A 19,009-nucleotide genomic window follows, 5' to 3' on the forward strand; every position below is an offset into this window, starting at 1 on the left:
GAACTTTAAAAAGTTTATATTACGCACATGTATTAGATTTAGACACAATTGACACATCCTGTGAAAATACTCTCAAATGTTTAAACAATTGTAACTTGAAAAAACTGTATTTGATTTAGAACAAAAATAAAAGTATCATTCAATAAGACACACTCGTAGAATAACAGTTGTAAAAGTTTTTTTTTTTCACAATGCAGAGTTGATAAAGTCGTGTCTGGTAAAGTTGTATTTAGTAAAAATATTAAATGATTTAATAAAAATTATTTGATTTGGTATTCATGAAAAAAAAATTGTTTAGTTCGGTTCCGGATATGTTTTACAGTTTCAGCGAACTGTTAATGTAATTTTGTTTGTTTTTTTTAAGAAACTTTTGAAATTAAGATAACTGCCGGTTGTTTAATCAAAAGTAAAAGTTACATCTTACAAAGTTAAAAATAACCATTGGTTAAAGTTAATGTAATGCAAATCGTTTGATATCGGTTCATACAAAAGTTAAACTTTATTATGGTTAAACGCGTTCCGAAACTAAAAAAATAATTTTCTGTGAAATCAATTAAATTTCGACGTTTTTTCTATGATTTTTTGTCCCACGTAACGCGTTGCATACTGTCAAAAGTCAAAACACATAATAAACATACTATAGCGAACAGCTGTTAGCAAGCCGCCATCTTGTTAACAAGTACTTTATACTTATACCGTCCAATATTGGCAAGTAATTTTTTTAACATTTATAAAAATTAACCTTAGGCTGAGGCCAACCAATAATCAAACAACCCATTTGAAGTATTTTGTTGTAACTTTAACCTTTATTTAAGATTTTAAACTTATAACACTGATCAATCAACCAGCCCTTAGTATTTTTAATATTAAAGGAATTAAGAAAACATTGAATGAACATTACATGATGTATTGAATATTGAATATAAATCACTGTTATCATATGTACCTTATTTATCATAAGACAATCTCAATAAATTACTAAAATCGGAGTCAATTCAACATGAACATATACTAAAATTGATGTAAGCTACACCACCCCAACCAATTGACATACTAAAAATCTACAATCACCATAAAACTAACGTCAAATTTTAACAAGCTCTATGTTTTTCAATGTTTAATTGACAACTGTTTTATTGGATACACTTTCTAAGTTTTTATATCGTTCAAAGCACCACAGACGTAGTCTGCAAGACCTGACTTCTGTTCGGAGGGCAGGTCGACGCCATATCTCAGAGGGCGAAGGGCATGGACGTTGGGCCATGCCTCGGACCCCCGTGTTGTAACCGCTATCTGTTGGTTGGGACCCACCTGGCTCTTCGGCAGTACCTGCAGAGAAGAACCTTCCTGAAAGCCTCTCGGAACACCTTGTTGAAGATGGTGTAGAAGATCGGGTTGACCATGGAACTGGCGTAACCGAGCCACGTCACGAAGTCGAAGACCTGAAAGAAAAAATGTTTTACATTTTGCAAATTTTATCGTCAGGTAGCAACAGCATATTAATTTATTCTCTTACAGTTTTTGTACTTATTTTCATTGAATTATAAATAATTTGGTGTCCCCTGTCGAGGGAAACATTTGATATTATCTCGTCAAATTTTAGAGGGAAAACGAATAAAGATAAAATGTTTTCATCCAATATATCTAGTTACGCAATGTCTATTGAAATAATTTACGTTTTCTAACTTCATTGTTTAAGATAAGAATTACAAAATATATACGGCGGTATCTGAAACTAGGGGTTGATGAAACGAGGCTTGATAAGTTGGTTGTCTGTTATCAGATACATTTTGGTACGCCCCCTTAAATACGATAAATTACTTAAAATACATGCCTTATTTTAAAGCTAACAGTTTCGCTGAGAGCTTTTAAAGGTCACCTGATAGCACCTGGGATACAATACGTCAGAATAAGATTGGTATTTTTACGCCGCAAAGTATCGACAAAGTTTTTAGGGAAAATTTTGTACATTGATTTATTTAATGTTTCATAAAGTTTTTCAATGACAGTTTAAATACGTTGTTAGAATCAATTCTTGAATTTACTAATTACCATACAGTTCAAACGATTTCAGGTCTCGGAGAATTCAGGGGTAGATCATTATTTTGTTTTTGTGATCCAAGTAGCGCACGCGTTAAATCAAATGGTCGTGCATTATGACATTGTCCCTTCTTGAATAAGGAGGGAGGCAATGTCGGAAGATCTGATTGGTGTTTCCATACCAGACTAGAAATCCGGACTTAGATAAAAACGGTAGAATTTTTCTTAAAAAGGTAATCGATTTCAGATTACTCACTAAATTTTTGAGATCTTGGGTTGAGAATCGGAAGACTCTCAGGTATCTCAGTATCACTAGAAAATACTTCTTTGGGGTAGCGCCTGCTAACGTCACTCAACATCGAAATTTTGGATTTTGTTGTAGTACCTCAGCTACGCCATAAATATGCTAAAAAAGAACATTCAGCCTGTGCTGTAGTGGTCAGATCATTATTTTACCATACAAGAGGTCTCGGGTTCGATTTTCGACGTGAATGACCTATAATATTTATTTAAACAGGTGTTTTTACACTAGAATATTTCACAGTTCCTGGACGAGCACTTGAAGCAAAAGTCTGATCACTTTACCTTTATGTAACAAAAATGGTCAATATACGCTGCAATTGGTGTACCAATGCAGTGCCCATGCACCTTTGATGATGATGAACTTGGTGTGTTTCGCTTGTTACTGGGGTCGACAACAGGTCAGAAATCTCTCTTGGACACGTCTGCTATTAACAAAGTCACTTTAGGTGGATTCCAAAACATCTCGAACGAATGACGCTATGGGTATTTACGAATATGAATCGCTGAGCTCTACAAAATTAAATTTCTCAACATGACACCAGCGACAAAATTGACTTTTTCATACTGAAAACCATAGAAGTTATTACGGCTTTCACTCTGCTTCTTCCAGAATTCTTACTTGTAGGTCTGCCAACAAATATCCCAGTCTCAATTGCCTTTGAAAACAAGTTGCAATATTTTATGCAATCACTGAATCAAATTCACATTAAAACATATCTCTCCGTCTTCCATTCCCACCTAGTTCAATAATTTTGCCATTCCTTAATGTTACATCGATGTTTGTATATTCTTGTATATTTACCATTTACTATTGTGTCTACTTTGTCTTTTATCACATGCATAATATATCGTCATTTAACATGCCCACTGGGGGGAAATATACATATTATATTTTAACATAGGGTGTGAACGTTTTTTTCCTACTGTAGATTGCCTAAATGTGCTCCTCGTAATGAGCTAAGGTCGTGGACCAGGAAGCAGAGTGTAATGCTCTGGCAAAAAGTACCTGGTCAGCATCATGCAAAGGAACTGATAAAAGGCTACTCACAAAGTTTGGCTTTTGAACTAATAAAGCTCAGCCGAAATCAAGTGAGGGTCACTAGAGCCCTTACAGGGTACTGCAGATTGAACAAACGCCTAGCTAGAATGCACCTTTCCAAAACTTCTAGATGTAGGGTCTGTAGTGCAGATGAGGAAATCCTTATCCACATTCTATGTAAATGTCATGCTTTACGTCATAAAAGGAGCTTCATCCTCGAGGAACCACTGGTCAAACCTGAGGATGCTAAAAAGCTCGCCCTTTACCTAATAGCCCGATACTTTCCGGTTTTGGGCTTAAAGGGGGAGATTTAGCAAAATAAGAGCTCTTGCTTTCCACACAGCAGCCAGGCTTTTTATAGACCTGGGGTTGGAGGGCGAGAACTATTCACGGGGACCCGTCACAACTGATCTTCATAGGTCGCAGTGACGTTAGGAGCTTGCATAGCACTGACTCCCACCGCAAAAAGTAAGAATAAGAATAAAAACGTTTTTTTTCCAAATTTTAAAATTAGTACCAAAACTAAGAAAACTTTTTTGCTTTACAAGATATTTGTTTTTTTTTACGTTAAATACTCGTATGGGATTTTATTTGATTGCAAGCCTTCGAAACGGAACGTCAAGTAGACGTACGTGAGCATTTTCGACACCCCTTCTGTTCACGTTCAATCTAGGGAATAAAGCTGCTTGCGATAAGTACGACGAAGATGCTATGAATTATTCACTAATCTGTTGGAAAATAATGAAGGAGAACACATTATTGATCTTTTTTTTTTGGTTGTGACCTCTTGTTCTCTTCATTATGTCAACACCCAATAAATATGCCTCTCAAGCGCAATAAAAATATAACATGATGACAAAAATGGTAGGCTTACCCAATGGCTTACTCTTCTTTCACACTCTTCGCATATGCTGGGCACCAGATTGAGCACAAAAAACGGTGTCCACAGAATCACAAAGGTAAAAAACACAACTCCCAGCACTTTGGTCGCCTTTTGCTCCAGCCTTATAATCCTTCCGTGTCTGGAGCTCGTGCGAGACAGCAAGCTGGCAGTCCGCTGCTGGGTCTGCGTTGCGCCGTGATTGGCGGAGCTGTTGCCGCCCGCGCCGTGATTGGCCGATGCCTGAGTGCGGGTCCGCGCGGCTCCCCCCTCCCAGCGGACGACCAGGGTGGGGCGCGTGGGAGGGGGGGCCGGCTTGTCTCCGAAATACGGGCAAGTGCATTGCGGTGGGCAACACGACGATGAACTGACGCCTTTACCGGGGGAAGTTGGGGCGGAGATGGATGATGGCTTGTCACTGAAACAAACAAAACAAAAAATATTAGGGATTCTTTTTTTTTAATTTGAAAATTTATTTATGAACCCTTACGGATTATTACATTCATTTTACAAAAATAATAAAAACATTTTTCATTAATACTCTGTTGTTCAAAATAATATTTTTTACATCTTTTGAAAAGTTTGTCCGAGTCTTTTGTTTAGTTTGTTTTGGTAATTTATTGTATAATTTCAGTCCCTGGTTCATAAGTCTTGATTGTCCTTGTCTTGTTTTAGAAAGTTGGTATTTGTCTAATATTTTCGTATTATGTCCATGTTGACTACATTTTTTTACAAGTTTTAGTTCTTCGTCTACAATTACATTAGTGGCTAATTTATGGATAAATTTTCATGATTCTAGTTGAAAGAGTTCAGTTTTATTTTTTTAAATTTTATTTTTATTTATTTATTCACACTCTTTATCAAAATACAATTCCATGTTCACTTTGCCCAGCTAACAAGGGTACATACCCCGTTCCAAGCTATGCAATTACATTTTAATATATTATAAAAGTTACAAATTAATATAGAGCACAGACAAACAAAATATAAACTTATTCGGATACACATTTTGATTCATATACATACACATATATACACACATATATATATACACATATATACACATGTACATACACACACACGTACATACACCCATGCGCATACACATACATAATTGCTTAGTTTGTTTAAAAAGTTATCTAGTTGCAGTTAGATAGGGAAGGTCATGTACTAACTTTAATATTTTATTTTATCGTCTTTGTATATATATTTGGATAATTTATATAGCACCGTTTTTGTGAAAATCACCTCAAGGGCGCTGTACAATAAATAAATATCCCACCACGTCTTGCAGCTACAGAGCGCATGGACGGTTGGGATTCTTGTTTCTCGTCTCCAATTATGATATACAGGAGCTAGATTACAGCACGTCTTGCAGCTACAGAGCGCATAGACAATAAGAAATCTGCTCTGTGTATCAAACTTGTGTTTCCACCCCGGCTGTGAACATTCCAACTGCGGTCTGCGTCGCTGATAATACGGGATGTTTCCCCCTAAATTGGACCTAAATCCGCTTTGAAAATGTTTATCAAATGTATTGTTATTGAAATATACTTGAAATAACTTCGAATCGGTCGACTGTTCTACACTAGTTGCTTTCTAGCCCAGACAGCAGCCCAAATTCGCCCAGCGACAGTGACTATTTTGATACTAGCCTCAAAAGCGCGCCAAATCGCCTAGTAACAACGCCCCAGAGCGAGAAACAATATTAACTTCGCGCCCTTTTTATACTCTCGACTGTAAAGGTACAGGATCTATTCCACCTTATTCATCTTACCTAGTAAGCGAGCGTACGTACCAGAAGGAAGAATAGATTTGCAGATTTTTGGAACTTCACCAAGATATTAAAAAAACTGTATTCTACTCGGCTTTCGGTATACTTGAGTCTAAATGACACCTCTTTAATCTTTTCCATTGGCTTAACATATAATAATAAAACTAGAATTGTGGAGACTTCAAACAATACTCATATCTTTATGATTAAGTCATTTTTTATGTCGTAAAGACGAACCATTCTAGCGTTTATTATTTAGAGATATCCAGAGTACTTAGTAACATTATAATAAGTATCTGTTATAAATAAAAATATAGAATATTGAGTCAGAGCTTGGTTCAAAACAATGGCCTGAATTTATTATTGATTGTTATTTTATTGAACCTGTCTTGAGAGTTTTAATATGGCGGCCTCCGTGGTGTAGCGGTCAAGACGCTTGACTCACGCACGGAAGGTTCCGGGTTCGATTCCCGGTGAGAACACAAAAAATAAAAATGTGATTTTTCTCAATCCTGGGTGTTCTGTGATATGTAATTCGCCGCTGTAATTGGGCCTCCTGGCCTGTTGTGGTGCAAAAATAAATGTAAATAGAGTAAAATTACAATTAAAAATTTACATTACCATATTAAAATTTCCAGACTATATTCACTTAAAAAATATGTTATGTCACTATGAGAACTTTGAAAACGGGTATCGAATCTTGCCCCAGTAACGGGTGATTGTAACAATTGTCTGGTTTTATTTATATTAATAATCATGATAACATGTTTATAATAATTGTTATTATGTGTGAGTAAATTGCGGTTATGACTTTCACCGTATACATTTTATCATAATTATCTAAGACGTACATGTTTTAATCTTGATTAAAGACTTAATTGTATTTGCCCTTTTTCATTCTCTGACCAAACGAGTCTGTTGATCTGTTTTACCCCTTAACCATTTTCTATATTACTTGGCGGAGTTATTAGCGTTAAGAGTCTGCGCCACACACTGGGACTAAAGAGCCCTTATTCGTCACGCTGAGCTGGCTGACGACCGAGAGGTTTTCCGCGGAGACAGAGACGGGGTTGAACTAACTGAATTATCTATGAATTAATTTAAGGTCCGCACTAGTATTTTCACACTAGATGACCCAATGACCATGAGGATAGAGGTTAGAGATGGAAATGTATCTAGAACGCCCTCTTACAATACTCGTATCTGTATTTTTAAGTTAAAAAAAACATTCAATGTACCTGCTGTACTTTGCCTTATAAAAAAATGATCATTGGGCTTAAAATAACAAATCTAAATGATTATTATTTGCATACAGAGTGTAGAATAGAATAGAACAGTTCTTTTATGGATTTAATCGAATTATTCGATAATCGTATTCAATATCAAAAATCTAAAGGGTTTGCATGAGATAAAATGCTTTTCCAATTGTAAATATCAAATATTCAAAGGTTATTTGGGAAATGAAATGGAGGCTTTCATTCTTATTCAAGATAAATATACAACATTATTTATCAAGCTCCTTTATCGATAAGGTTAAGCAAAATAAAAATACTTCGTATTCATCAAATGCTGTTACAGTGTTTTTGAAGAATAAATAACTTAAAATATAACTTTTTTTGAGTCGAAAAGTTTGAAGACAAAGATTGGGTTTCATAAATAAACAAACAAACCGTCACGCCGGTTCTCCGTAGAGGTAGGCAGAGAGGATACAACGTCATGTCTTTGCATACAAATCTCGCTTACTCTATCTCTCATTCATATCTCTTTTCATGCACGCAAGCCGATTATTCCTTTTGACATGTCCATCTTCAAGTATTTGTTGGATTTGGTCGTGCCATATCTTTCTCTTGGGGCTCAAATTTTGGTAGGGCCACGGTGGTGCATATTTTTCTGGAAAATATGTACCTATAAAATGCCGTGGAATGCCGCAGTTGCATTCCATCAGCAACACTACCAATAGTCCTACTCCCTAGCGTCCATGAGTGGTCTCTTTGGCCCCGCGAGCCTTGGGCAATGTGGCCACTGGCATTAACATCAGTGCCATAGCAGATAGGGAGAGGATGAATGGCGAGTGTCCGGCGCCATAAAACGGGACCCCTCCAGCTAAGGGTAGGTAACCCCGACAGAAAATTCCACCGAAAAGGGCAACGGGAAACCATTTCGGTCAATAATTCCCAGGATATCACTATGAAGAGAAACCAAAAAATTGTCCCGAGTCCCGGGCGGTCCTTAAATGGAGCAGGGGAGCGAAGAATCTCCCGGCTCAACATAGAACTGTGGAGGAGCTGTTTCGCACTGCTCAGGATAGGAAAGCTTTCTCCCAAGTGATCGTTAACGTCGGGGAGACCCGACATGGCACGTGAAGAAGAAGAATATATCTTTCTCGGTGTTCTACATCCAACAACATTCGCATCGTAGATTATTTCAGTCGTTTTTTCACTGTCCATTTGCTCTACATATACAAACCAACGCAGCACCCCTTTCTTGATGTTGAAATACTTCGCTCTCATAGATTAGAAGTAATCAAGATTAACCTATTATTAATATGAAAGTATTAAGAAATATGGATGTAAAAATAAAGGCAGGATGGTGAATGTTACACATTGTGTAAATTTACACTGATTTAAATCAGCCAATGACATGTCATAAGCCCCGTGAATGCCTAGACTTAAAAAGTCCCTTTTCAATGAGGTTTTTCATCATATTTGAAATATCTGTCAGTCTATCGTAAACCTACCACCATCATCATCGTTCTTTTAAATGATACCTACGCTGGAAAAAAAAAGTTACCATGCGACATGCAGCAACTTTGCAAAAGAGCTAATAAGCGTGTTTTTTTTTATTTAATAAAAATAACCCATTAATTCGTTTTTTTATTTGGCGTGATTTTAATATAAAATTAAAAATCTGTAGCACTAACTATGCACAACACTCTTTTCTCTATCGTTCTTGCTCTAACTATAGTGCTTTTTTTTTCATCTATAGATATATTTTACATGCCCCTTAAATTATTTAAAAATAAATTAAGGCTCCTTATTTCTGGCTGCGATACGATCCCGCTTACTATTAAATGATGTTCACACTTACATACACCTAAACACTTACTCCTACACTAATACACATAAACACACATCTACACTTACTCTCATACAAATACACATAAACACACCCTTTTGTTGTAACACAATTTTATAATATGTATGATTCTTATTTAGAAACTTTGCTGGTCATATCATTGTTGACTGTTTGTTTCTTTAAAATAAATAAATAAATAAAAATTCAAATCAATATTAAGTTTACCAATTAATAAGAAAAACTTTTATTGACTCTCCTGTAAAATTGTTACAACATGTCGCTTAGTAACTTTTTCCCATTTAGCGTCGACATTTAAGGCAAGTTTTAATTACGTTTATGTTGCAATTAAACGATAAAAAATAATATATTGAACGATAATAAAACATTTTTTATCTTCCAGTGTTCATAAAAAATGAAGCATAAAAAAACGAAACTTTAAAAAATAATGCATATGGCACTGCATTGGTACACCAATTGCGGCCTATCTTAATCACTGATGTTACACAGTGAAAGCTGATCAGTCTCACGCTTCAGGTGTGCGATTAGGGACTGCGAAATATTCTAGTGTTAATGGACATTTTTCAATTAAAAAATATTATACCAAGAGGCGGGTATTTTTAAAGTGTATAATATTATTTTTTTATCCCCAGAAAATAGTTCTGGTATGAATGTGTTAGTAGTTGTCATGCACAGTAGAGCATTTATTTATGTCGAAAACCCGTCAATTTGTCAAGCGTCAATTTATTTTAATACCAAACGTGATGATGGACGTGTAATAAAATGATCACGTCACATTTCAGATAAAACTGTCAGAATTTTTGGCTGAATTCATGAAAGTTTTGTTGAAATAGACATTTTTAGGTAATAAAATACCTTTTATAAAAGATACATTTGAACATCAGCGTTACTGTTAATATTTTTATATTGATCCATTTTTTTTTTCAATTCAATTCAATTAATTTATTTTAAATATAAAATATACATTATAAACATATATTAAATACGTACATATTATAAAAATAAAAAAAAACACGAAAAGACTCATGTCAAAGTAGTAGGAGAATCCTGCTCCGGAAAACCGCTTCTGATACATCGAACAGATCAATATCCAGAGCGGTGTTGTTCAGAATAGCGGTAGCCCTTCCAATAAGCATAACCATAGGCAGGTCGGTCCTGAATATCGGAATATGAAACAATCTTTGCTGACGCTGTCTTAAATTATCAGGAACATACAAACCAATGCTCATCATAATCTCAGAATTGTCGATCATACCGCGCAACAATCGATAAAAATGTGTAGTCAAATACACATTCCTTCTAGTCTCTAAACTGTTGTAGCCAAGCATACCCTGGAGAAACTCGGTCGGGTAGAGCCGAGGATAATACAAGCATCCTTTCATGTAGAGATATCTCAGACACTTCTTTTGGATTTCACTGTTTTTGCAATGTGCAAAGATTCTTTGTTTTAAGTCTCGACAACCTAGGATTTTTTTATGTTTACACAGGACCTTTTTGTTACAATTACTTGATGTTAACTTAATTCAAACAATAAATAAATAAATAATGGTTAAAGTTTTGTGCTTATTTGGATAGTTATACAAATAATATTTAAACACCTTGTTATACCTTAACTTATAAACAATATATGTACAATAATAATTTAAAAAACAAAACATTGTTAGAAAATCCAGACGCTTTCCGATGACACTTTATCTCTATGGATGTTTGTTTTTTTACAAAAATCGTCGCTATCCCACGGGACGATGCGATAGACCCGGCATCCCTTATATTTTTTGGCAAATCATTGAACATCTTGAGTCCTTTATATTACAGATTGTTTTGAGTTGCCTGGATTCTTGTTTTGGGGAGTCTGAAACCTTCACCTTTTTCGTTATTAAGCTAAACATCACAAAATATGTATTTGGGCAATAATTTATTTTTTTATTTACAAAGTTACGCTAAGGTATTTGAAAATATTCTTTGGTTTACCGAAAGCTTGTTCAATACCGTTAACCTATGTTGAATTTTTGTATGTCTTCCAAATCTCAATATTGTCTTCATTCCCATATTCTGAGCTTTCTGCAAGACATTTTATTGATTTTCTGTGCTCAAAAAGAGAACAATAGAAAAATAGTTGAAATTTAGTAAAACAGCTTCTTTAAAAATGAAATAAACAAGTATTCTAGTCCTATTTAAAATTCTAAACTCACCCTTCCATGCGCTTGAACTACTGAGCTCGATAAAATTAAATATCCCAACTAGAAACCTCAGACAAAACTAACTATTTCATACCTATAACCTCAAAACTAACTATGGTTTTCATTCCCCCGTGCCCAGAATTTTTAGGTCTGCCAACAAACATACCAGTCTTGAATCAAATTCAATTATTAACACCTCTCTCCCGCTTCCACTCCCACTAAGTCTACTATATTCCATTGCGTCTTCTACTTTCCTTTAAAATAATTTTCAATATATAAATATATCCTTGAGAATGCCTATTGGGCGTTAATATAAATAAAAAAATATAAAATTTGAATAACGAATTAAAAATAAATACTTTGATAATTTAAACATGAATCCGGATTGTGGTCCCCTGACTAGCGTCGTCGTCTCACGAATCAGAGGTACAAGGTTCGAACCCGCTCTACCACAGATTAATTTCCATTCAACTCGTTAAAAATGCCTCCGAATATAGGTAACGAAAATTTTTGGCTCCATAACCTTTTGCCAGAATCGTGGAAAGACGGGAGTGTTGTCAAGTTACGGAAGGTGTTGACCTCGCTCTTTCATGACATTGGTCGTAGGGAGTCAGAAAAGTTGATGCATGCCACGGATTGGAGAACCTTACTGGATGTCAAAAATAAAATATAAAAAATAAGGAATAATTTAAAAAATATATATTTATAGATGACAACCATGAAGTTTCGCATAAATAAATTGTCTATGTTTTTATGAATGTATGTATTTTATTATATAAATAAAACACGAGTGATACTTTAATCCACAAATTTGGAATATCCAGTGACCGGTTTCATCGCTTTCGCTGATTTCGAAGATGTCGCGAAAGCGATGAAACCGGTCACTGGATATTCCAAATTTGTGGATTAAAGTATCACTCGTGTTTTATTTATATAATAAATTACAATGAACTTCCATCAAGAATTTTCACTTACAAACTTGAATGTATGTATGTGTATGCGCATGGGTGTATGTACGTGTGTGTGTATGTACATGTGTATATATGTGTATATTTATATATGTGTGTGTATATATGTGTATGTCTGTATGTATATGAATCAAAATGTGTATCCGAATAAGTTTATATTTTGTTTGTCTGTGCTCTATATTAATTTGTTAACTATTATAATATATATTAAAATGTAATTGCCTAGCTTGGAACGGGGTATGTACCCTTGTTAGCTGGGCAAAGTGAACATGGAATTATATTTTGATAAAGAGTGTGAATAAATAAATAAAAAAATAAAATAAAAATCCTTAGGTGAACCATTAGAATGAAAATATTAGATTTTTCTGATAGAGGACTTAAACAGTTCTTTTTGTTTTTTGTTCGACGTCTCTTGGCTTCAATTTGTACATTAATTCGTAAATATGTTAAAGTCATTACGTAAATGCGCTAATGCTACTTTTTTTTTATTTATTTACAATTTAAAAAAACCCGTTAGGGTTACATTAGAAATTTAATATTGTCTAGTCATTTTATGTCTCGTCTAGTCTAGTTAGTTCAGTCATCATGTGCTTTTTTAGATTGATTTTAAATTTGTCTCCATTAAAAGTTTTCAAGTAGTAAGGTAGGTCGTTGTAGTGTTTAAGTCCATTATGTAGTATTTTTGACTGTCCTGTGTTTGTCTTTGCTTTTTCAATATGATAGTGTTTTTGTTGTCTGGTGTTATATTTATGTATGTCAGCATTTTTGACTAATATTATGTCGTCGTCTTGTATGTTTCCCAGTGTTATTTTGTGCACAATTTTTAAGGTCTCAATTTTAGTCAAGTAGTTTATGTCAAACTGGTGTGTTTTTTTGTACAGTTCAGTCGTAGAGGACAGGTAGGGTAGGTTGTATGTTAGTTTAAGAATTTTATTTTGTTGTCTTTGTATTCTTGTTATGTCTGTCTTGTTACCAGTTCATGTTTTATGTTCATCAACAGTGGCGCTACAGCCCGTTGTGGGTCCGGGCCTCCCCAGAATCTGTCTCCATTCCCCCCTGCACTCCGCGGCTTTTCTCCAGTTCATCAGGCCAATTGCTCTAATGTCACTCCACTTTGTTTAGCCATCTTGATTTTGGTCTGTCTTCCGGAGTGGTAAAGATATTTATTTTGGGGTACGATTATCATTCATCCCGTGCACATGGCCTAACCATGGTAATCTTCTTATTTTTATGATTTGTGCAATGTTGGGTTTGCCATAGGGTGCCTTTAATTAATTAATTTATTTATTTATTTATTAACGGACATTGTCCATGTATACAATGGTTTAAAAGGTTTAAATATTACAATAAAATAATAGTTTGAAACATTTAAAAAAAAAAGAAAGAAGCATTGACAAACATAAGGGACATCGAGACAAGATCTGGACTATTTATTTAGTGCTCGTTTAAATCGTTGTAAACTCAAACCAAAAAAGTCCAGATCTTGTCTTGAGTTAACAATACGACAAAGACGGGTCATTGGGGAATTTGGGCCATAGTTTGTTCTATGCTGATCGATGAACAGTACTTCATTGTTTCTCAATCTACGAGTCGGAATATTGAATTTTACTTGTCCCAGTAATGATGGAACATCGATTATACCATTTAGTATGCCGACCATAAATATGGAGTCAATATTAGTTCTGCGTTTTTGTAGACTAGAAATATTTAACATTGACTCTATTTCAGCATAAGAATAATTATCTCTCTCTAGTCCAAGCATCCACGCTATTTTTGAAACAAGCGATGTTGGACTGATTAAATGTGATTTATGCGATTGACATAGAATGGAGACCAGACCACGGAGGCATATTCTAGAAGAGGGCGAACAGTTGAGCAATAAAGAGTTTTGATTGTACGGACATGAGTAAAATCAGAGGATATTCTGTTAATGAAGCCAAGTAATTTCATTGATTTATCTACTGTATTATCTATAAGCTCGTTGTATGTCAGTTTAAAGTCCAAAACAACTCCTAAATCTCTAATGGACTTGACTATATAATTTATGATTAAACCGTCTCCTCCACACCCTGTTTTGGTTGACAGCACCAAATATCATGAATAATATTTTTTTTATATCACAAGTGCAAAAATTCGCGGCCTTACTCAAATAGGTATTTAAAAATTGTTTTTCTATCACTCTCTCGCAAATGCCTCCCCGATACTTTGTGGAAAAGACAACTGAACATTGGACTAATTTTGCCTAACTAAAATTGACGTTTCGCTGTTCCGTTTTCCGCACCCCAAAAGCAAATCAATTTTGTTTTTTTTTAAATTCAAGATTGAAATTTCGTTTTAAAATACCTTTTCCGTTTTTCAAAATCATTTATCGTATTTAAATATCGTACGTCCGAAGACGACTTGATTTAACAGGGCATTTTTTTGGGTTTTTGGATGCTCTTAGCTCATATAAAGATATTTTATAAAAATAAATAAAAACACGATAAAGACTCGCCAATGATGGATATCTATAGTGGGTAAAAAATCATCGCTCTTGTTTTATCATCCAGAGAGAAAATAAAGGAAAACTTTTGTATGAACGAAAAGTCAGACCACGCATCCTCCTAAAAAGCTAACTATTAAATACATTTTCACTTGCTAATATCACCAATAGTTTCCCCCTGTTGATGTTTTTACAGAATTCAGATAAACAATGTATGTGGAAAAAAAAATAAAAGGAAAAATATAATTTATCAGAGTTTTATGGACGGTTCATAAATTTGTCTCTTAATTAATCATACTTTTGAACGAACACCGCAATGGACGTAAATTCACTACAGATTACACCGGCTAAAAAAAAACCAACATTAACATGGCGTTTCCCGCCAGAAACAAATATTTATGGCTCGACGTAAATTCAAACGCATTTTTGATATTACCTGATATCGCACACCCCGTCAAGGGTGCCATAAGTTTAATAAAACCGAGTTTTAAGTTAAATATGACATTTAACCCTTATCCCTAACAAGAATTTTTTTTTACTCATTTGACGATTAAAAAGGCTTCAGAATCTCAATCAGTTTTTTTGTTTAAAGCAAAGTTTAATTGTAAATTCTCAAATCAAATGACATAAATATGAATAACTCCCTAGGGAAGAAATTCAGCTAGTCTGCAAGCATTTGGACATACTCAAACATTGTTGAATTAACTACCTGGTAAAAGAAGAAATAAAGAAGTAAAGGCGTTGCCTAGTAGGTGATTTTGTTCAGCCGGATGGATCTCACTCACGTGATAAAGGTTTCAGCTCTTTTAGTTCACAAAAGTTAACAGATGGAAGAGTTGAGGAAATATGGATGTTCAAACATGGGCAGAATGGTAAATGTTACGAATTGTGTAAAGTGGCCACTTAAACCAGCCAATGACAGGTCATAAGCCCTGGAAATGCCTAGGCTTCCACATTCCCTTCTCAAAAATGTTTTGCGGGTCAACAAAGATTTAAACTACAGAATGCTGCTAAATACGAGTAGCATTAAAAATGTTACTCATAGTTTCTAGATAAGTTAGAATATATTGTGCAGTTAAGGCTGTAGTCGGGTAAAACGAACGCAAAATTAGGAAATCATACGATTTTGCCATTTTAAAACGAATGTTTTTTTTTCAATCGCGCAATACTGAAAAAAAAAAAAAACATGAATTAGATATAAACAATATTTTTAAAGGTATTTCTGTTAAAAAATATACTTAAAAGTTTTATTTAACTAAAATATAATTACTTTTAGACCGGCAGATTACGCCATTTCAAATTTAGACTAAACTTAGGTATCTGGGATCTCAATAAATACTAAGTGTTGAACAAAAATTTAGTGAAATAATTTGAAGATAATACATTTAACATTAAAGTGGCGGCGGCCAAATTTAAATTTTTTGTTTTTGAAAAAAAAAAAAATTTAATTAAAGTTTTAAATATTTTAAATCACAAACATTTTTGTGACATTTTCATTTATTCCTACTTAAAAATATGCCTTCAGTTATACTTAAAAAAAAATGTTTTTATCTAATTTATGTTTTTTTATTAGTGCCTGATTAAAAAAAATATTCGTTTTAAAATAGCAAAATCATTTCCCAATGTTGCGTTCGTTTTACCCGACTACAGCCTTAAGAATGCAGAAAGAATCAAAATGTTTGCAACTATAAAAACCTTGTTTTTGAAAACCATACGTGATGGGAAAGAACCGACAAGGGAGTTTATTTTTGTTGCTCAGTGTTATTATTGTTGTTGTTGAATGCATATTATATATATTGTTTAATGTTGATCTGTGGTCAAAAACTTCAAAGTAGTTTTTCTCAGTTTGACGCATTTAGACTTGTGGCACTCTAGACGGGGTCCGGGATATTTTCATGCTTTTTCTTCATCGGCTCCGTGCAAAAAGCCCCGCGCGTTTCACCGCGCCGAAAACAACGCGCCCTGACAGCTTTATCACTTTGCGTGGGAGAGCGAAGTTCGCCATAAATTACCGTGTAATCGGCATTTACCGAGTTGGGTCGCCATTAGCACTATGAGCACGGCATACTGGTCAGTTATTATATATTAGCAATAATAACCGACCAGTTTTTTCGGCCATTTTTGGCAATTTACGGGGATTCATTTCGGCGTTCGGGCATCGTTTGGCGTTCGGCGATTATCGTCCGGAAAGGGGTTAACCTTTTGCAATCGAGCTAGTGTTTAAATTAATTTACAACGTTTTTATTCTGTTAAATATTGTGGATACCGAATTGTAACGTACTCTCATTATAATGTAGAAGTTCAGTATTAAAAAAATACGTATAAATATTTAACATATTGCAACAGAGATAAAGAACATTAAGAGGAGGTGATATCTGATGAAGTCTAGGCATCTACCGGGCTTATGACCAGTCATTGGCTGGTTTAAGTGGCCACTTTACACACTGTGTAACATTCAGCATTCTGCCCATATTTGATCTTTTACCATATTTTTTTTTCAATTCTTTCATCTGTTGATGTTTTTGAAGTTAAAGAGCTAAAACATTTTTTTTTCTTTATTCTTTCTCTTAAATGTTCTTCATCTCTGTTGTAGAATGTTAATGTTAACAGCTCCCCAGGGAGTCGAATCCAGTTCATGTCTACGAAAATTTGGACAAACTCAAAATATTGTTGAAATAAATTTTTGTTGACAGACTATCGATTGAGATCAAAAATAAAAAAAATAATTTATCGTATTATCAGCGATATAAGAAAAAAATACAATATTTTAATAAAACACATTTGTTTTGCAATTGAATGCATTCATTTAACTTTCCCCGTTAATTTAAAGGAAAAAAAACATCCTGGAAGTTTAGTGTTTTGTTTATTTTATTTATAAATAGACTATAGAACCAAACTATAAAAAAATTCAACTTCAACTTTTGTATATCGTATTACCAGCGGTATGATTTTTTAGAGTTTTTTATTTCTGAAATAACTCCGCGTGACGTCAAAGGTTCTCTTATGCATATTATCAAATAGTTCTGTAGATTCGTACGTTGACGGTAAGCAAACCGGAAATCCTCCATAAATCTCTTTTCATTAGTTGATTAATATGAATTTATGGCGTCGTACAAAGCAGTTCGATTTCATTAAAACAGTTTTAATTTCAGGAAAGTTACATTTTCAGGTAACTTTGGTTTACGATTAAGTGCTCCAATTTTTCTGGGCGTATGTATGTGATATAATTTCACCAGATAAATCTCACCCGCATAAATAAAGGTTTCAGATCTTAAACTTCAAAAACATCAAGAGATGAAAGAATTGAAGGAATAAAGATGTTCAAATATGGGCAGAATGGTGAATGTTAAACAGTAACTCACAGGCCACTTAATCCAGCCAATGACAGGTCATAAGCCCTGTAGATTCCAAGACTTCTATATTACCTTCTTTAAAATGTTCTTCATCTCTGTTGTGATATGTTTAAATACTCATATATCAAAATTCTTTGTCACCACATATCATCATGGTTTATGTAATCCGAAACACAAGAATAATACTGTTAATGTACATGTCTAGTTTTTAATTATTACAATAATTTATATTTTACTTCTATGTGTTTATTCAATTTAAGTTCGTGAATGTGCTCAAATCTATCAATAGCAAAATAAAAGGCCCTGAACTATGTGTTAGAAAAAAAGTGCTTCGTAAAGCATCTTTAAAACAATGTATTTAAAAACGCAAACAAATATTATTAATGAAAAAAATGGACACTAATAAAATAATTATTTACTTTTATATCTGGAAGTAGGATACATAAACATATTCTCATGTGTCCTTTAGTAATAATACTATATGCATATATAAGTGTATCTAATTAAAAAAAATAATTATATGTTATGTTTCTAGAGCATATAGGACATGCTCAACGGATGCACTCCCGGTTCTAACGGGCTTGTTTCCTTTAGATCTGGAGGTTCAGCGACGATCTGCAAATTTCCACCTAAAAAGAAGGCGTTCCTCTGTTATTGGTGGCGTCCGTCTACTCCCAACTGAACGAATGTCTCAATCAAATATTAAAAAAATGACTTTAAATGCTCTTCTTAATGCTTGGCAATCGCGATGGGAATCTTCCTCTTCAGGGAGGGTTACCTTTCTATTTTTTCCTTCGATCCGTCAGCGCCTAGAATCGTCTTGGGTTATCCCCGATCACTGGACTACGCAGTTTTTATCAGGTCATGGTAAATTTAATCAAAAATTATTTGTTTTTA

General features: G+C 34.3%; 1 protein-coding gene across 1 annotated transcript in view; it reads right to left on the reverse strand.

Moving 5' to 3' along the window:
* Positions 1 to 1,289: 1,289 nt before the first annotated feature.
* Positions 1,290 to 19,009, reverse strand: part of 5-HT2B (5-hydroxytryptamine receptor 2B) — a 252,571-nt gene continuing 234,851 nt past the window's right edge. Inside the window, exons 6-7 of the mRNA XM_088235731.1 lie at positions 4,257 to 4,680; positions 1,290 to 1,442 (exon numbers count right to left, since the gene is read on the reverse strand). Of these exons, the coding sequence (XP_088091857.1) occupies positions 1,290 to 1,442; positions 4,257 to 4,680 (577 nt within the window). The remainder of the gene's footprint in view (positions 1,443 to 4,256; positions 4,681 to 19,009) is intronic.

The sequence above is a fragment of the Micrasema longulum genome, unplaced genomic scaffold (assembly GCF_059751315.1).
Source record: "Micrasema longulum isolate JH-2025_06_02 unplaced genomic scaffold, ASM5975131v1 h1tg000096l, whole genome shotgun sequence".
Lineage (NCBI taxonomy): Eukaryota > Metazoa > Arthropoda > Insecta > Trichoptera > Brachycentridae > Micrasema > Micrasema longulum.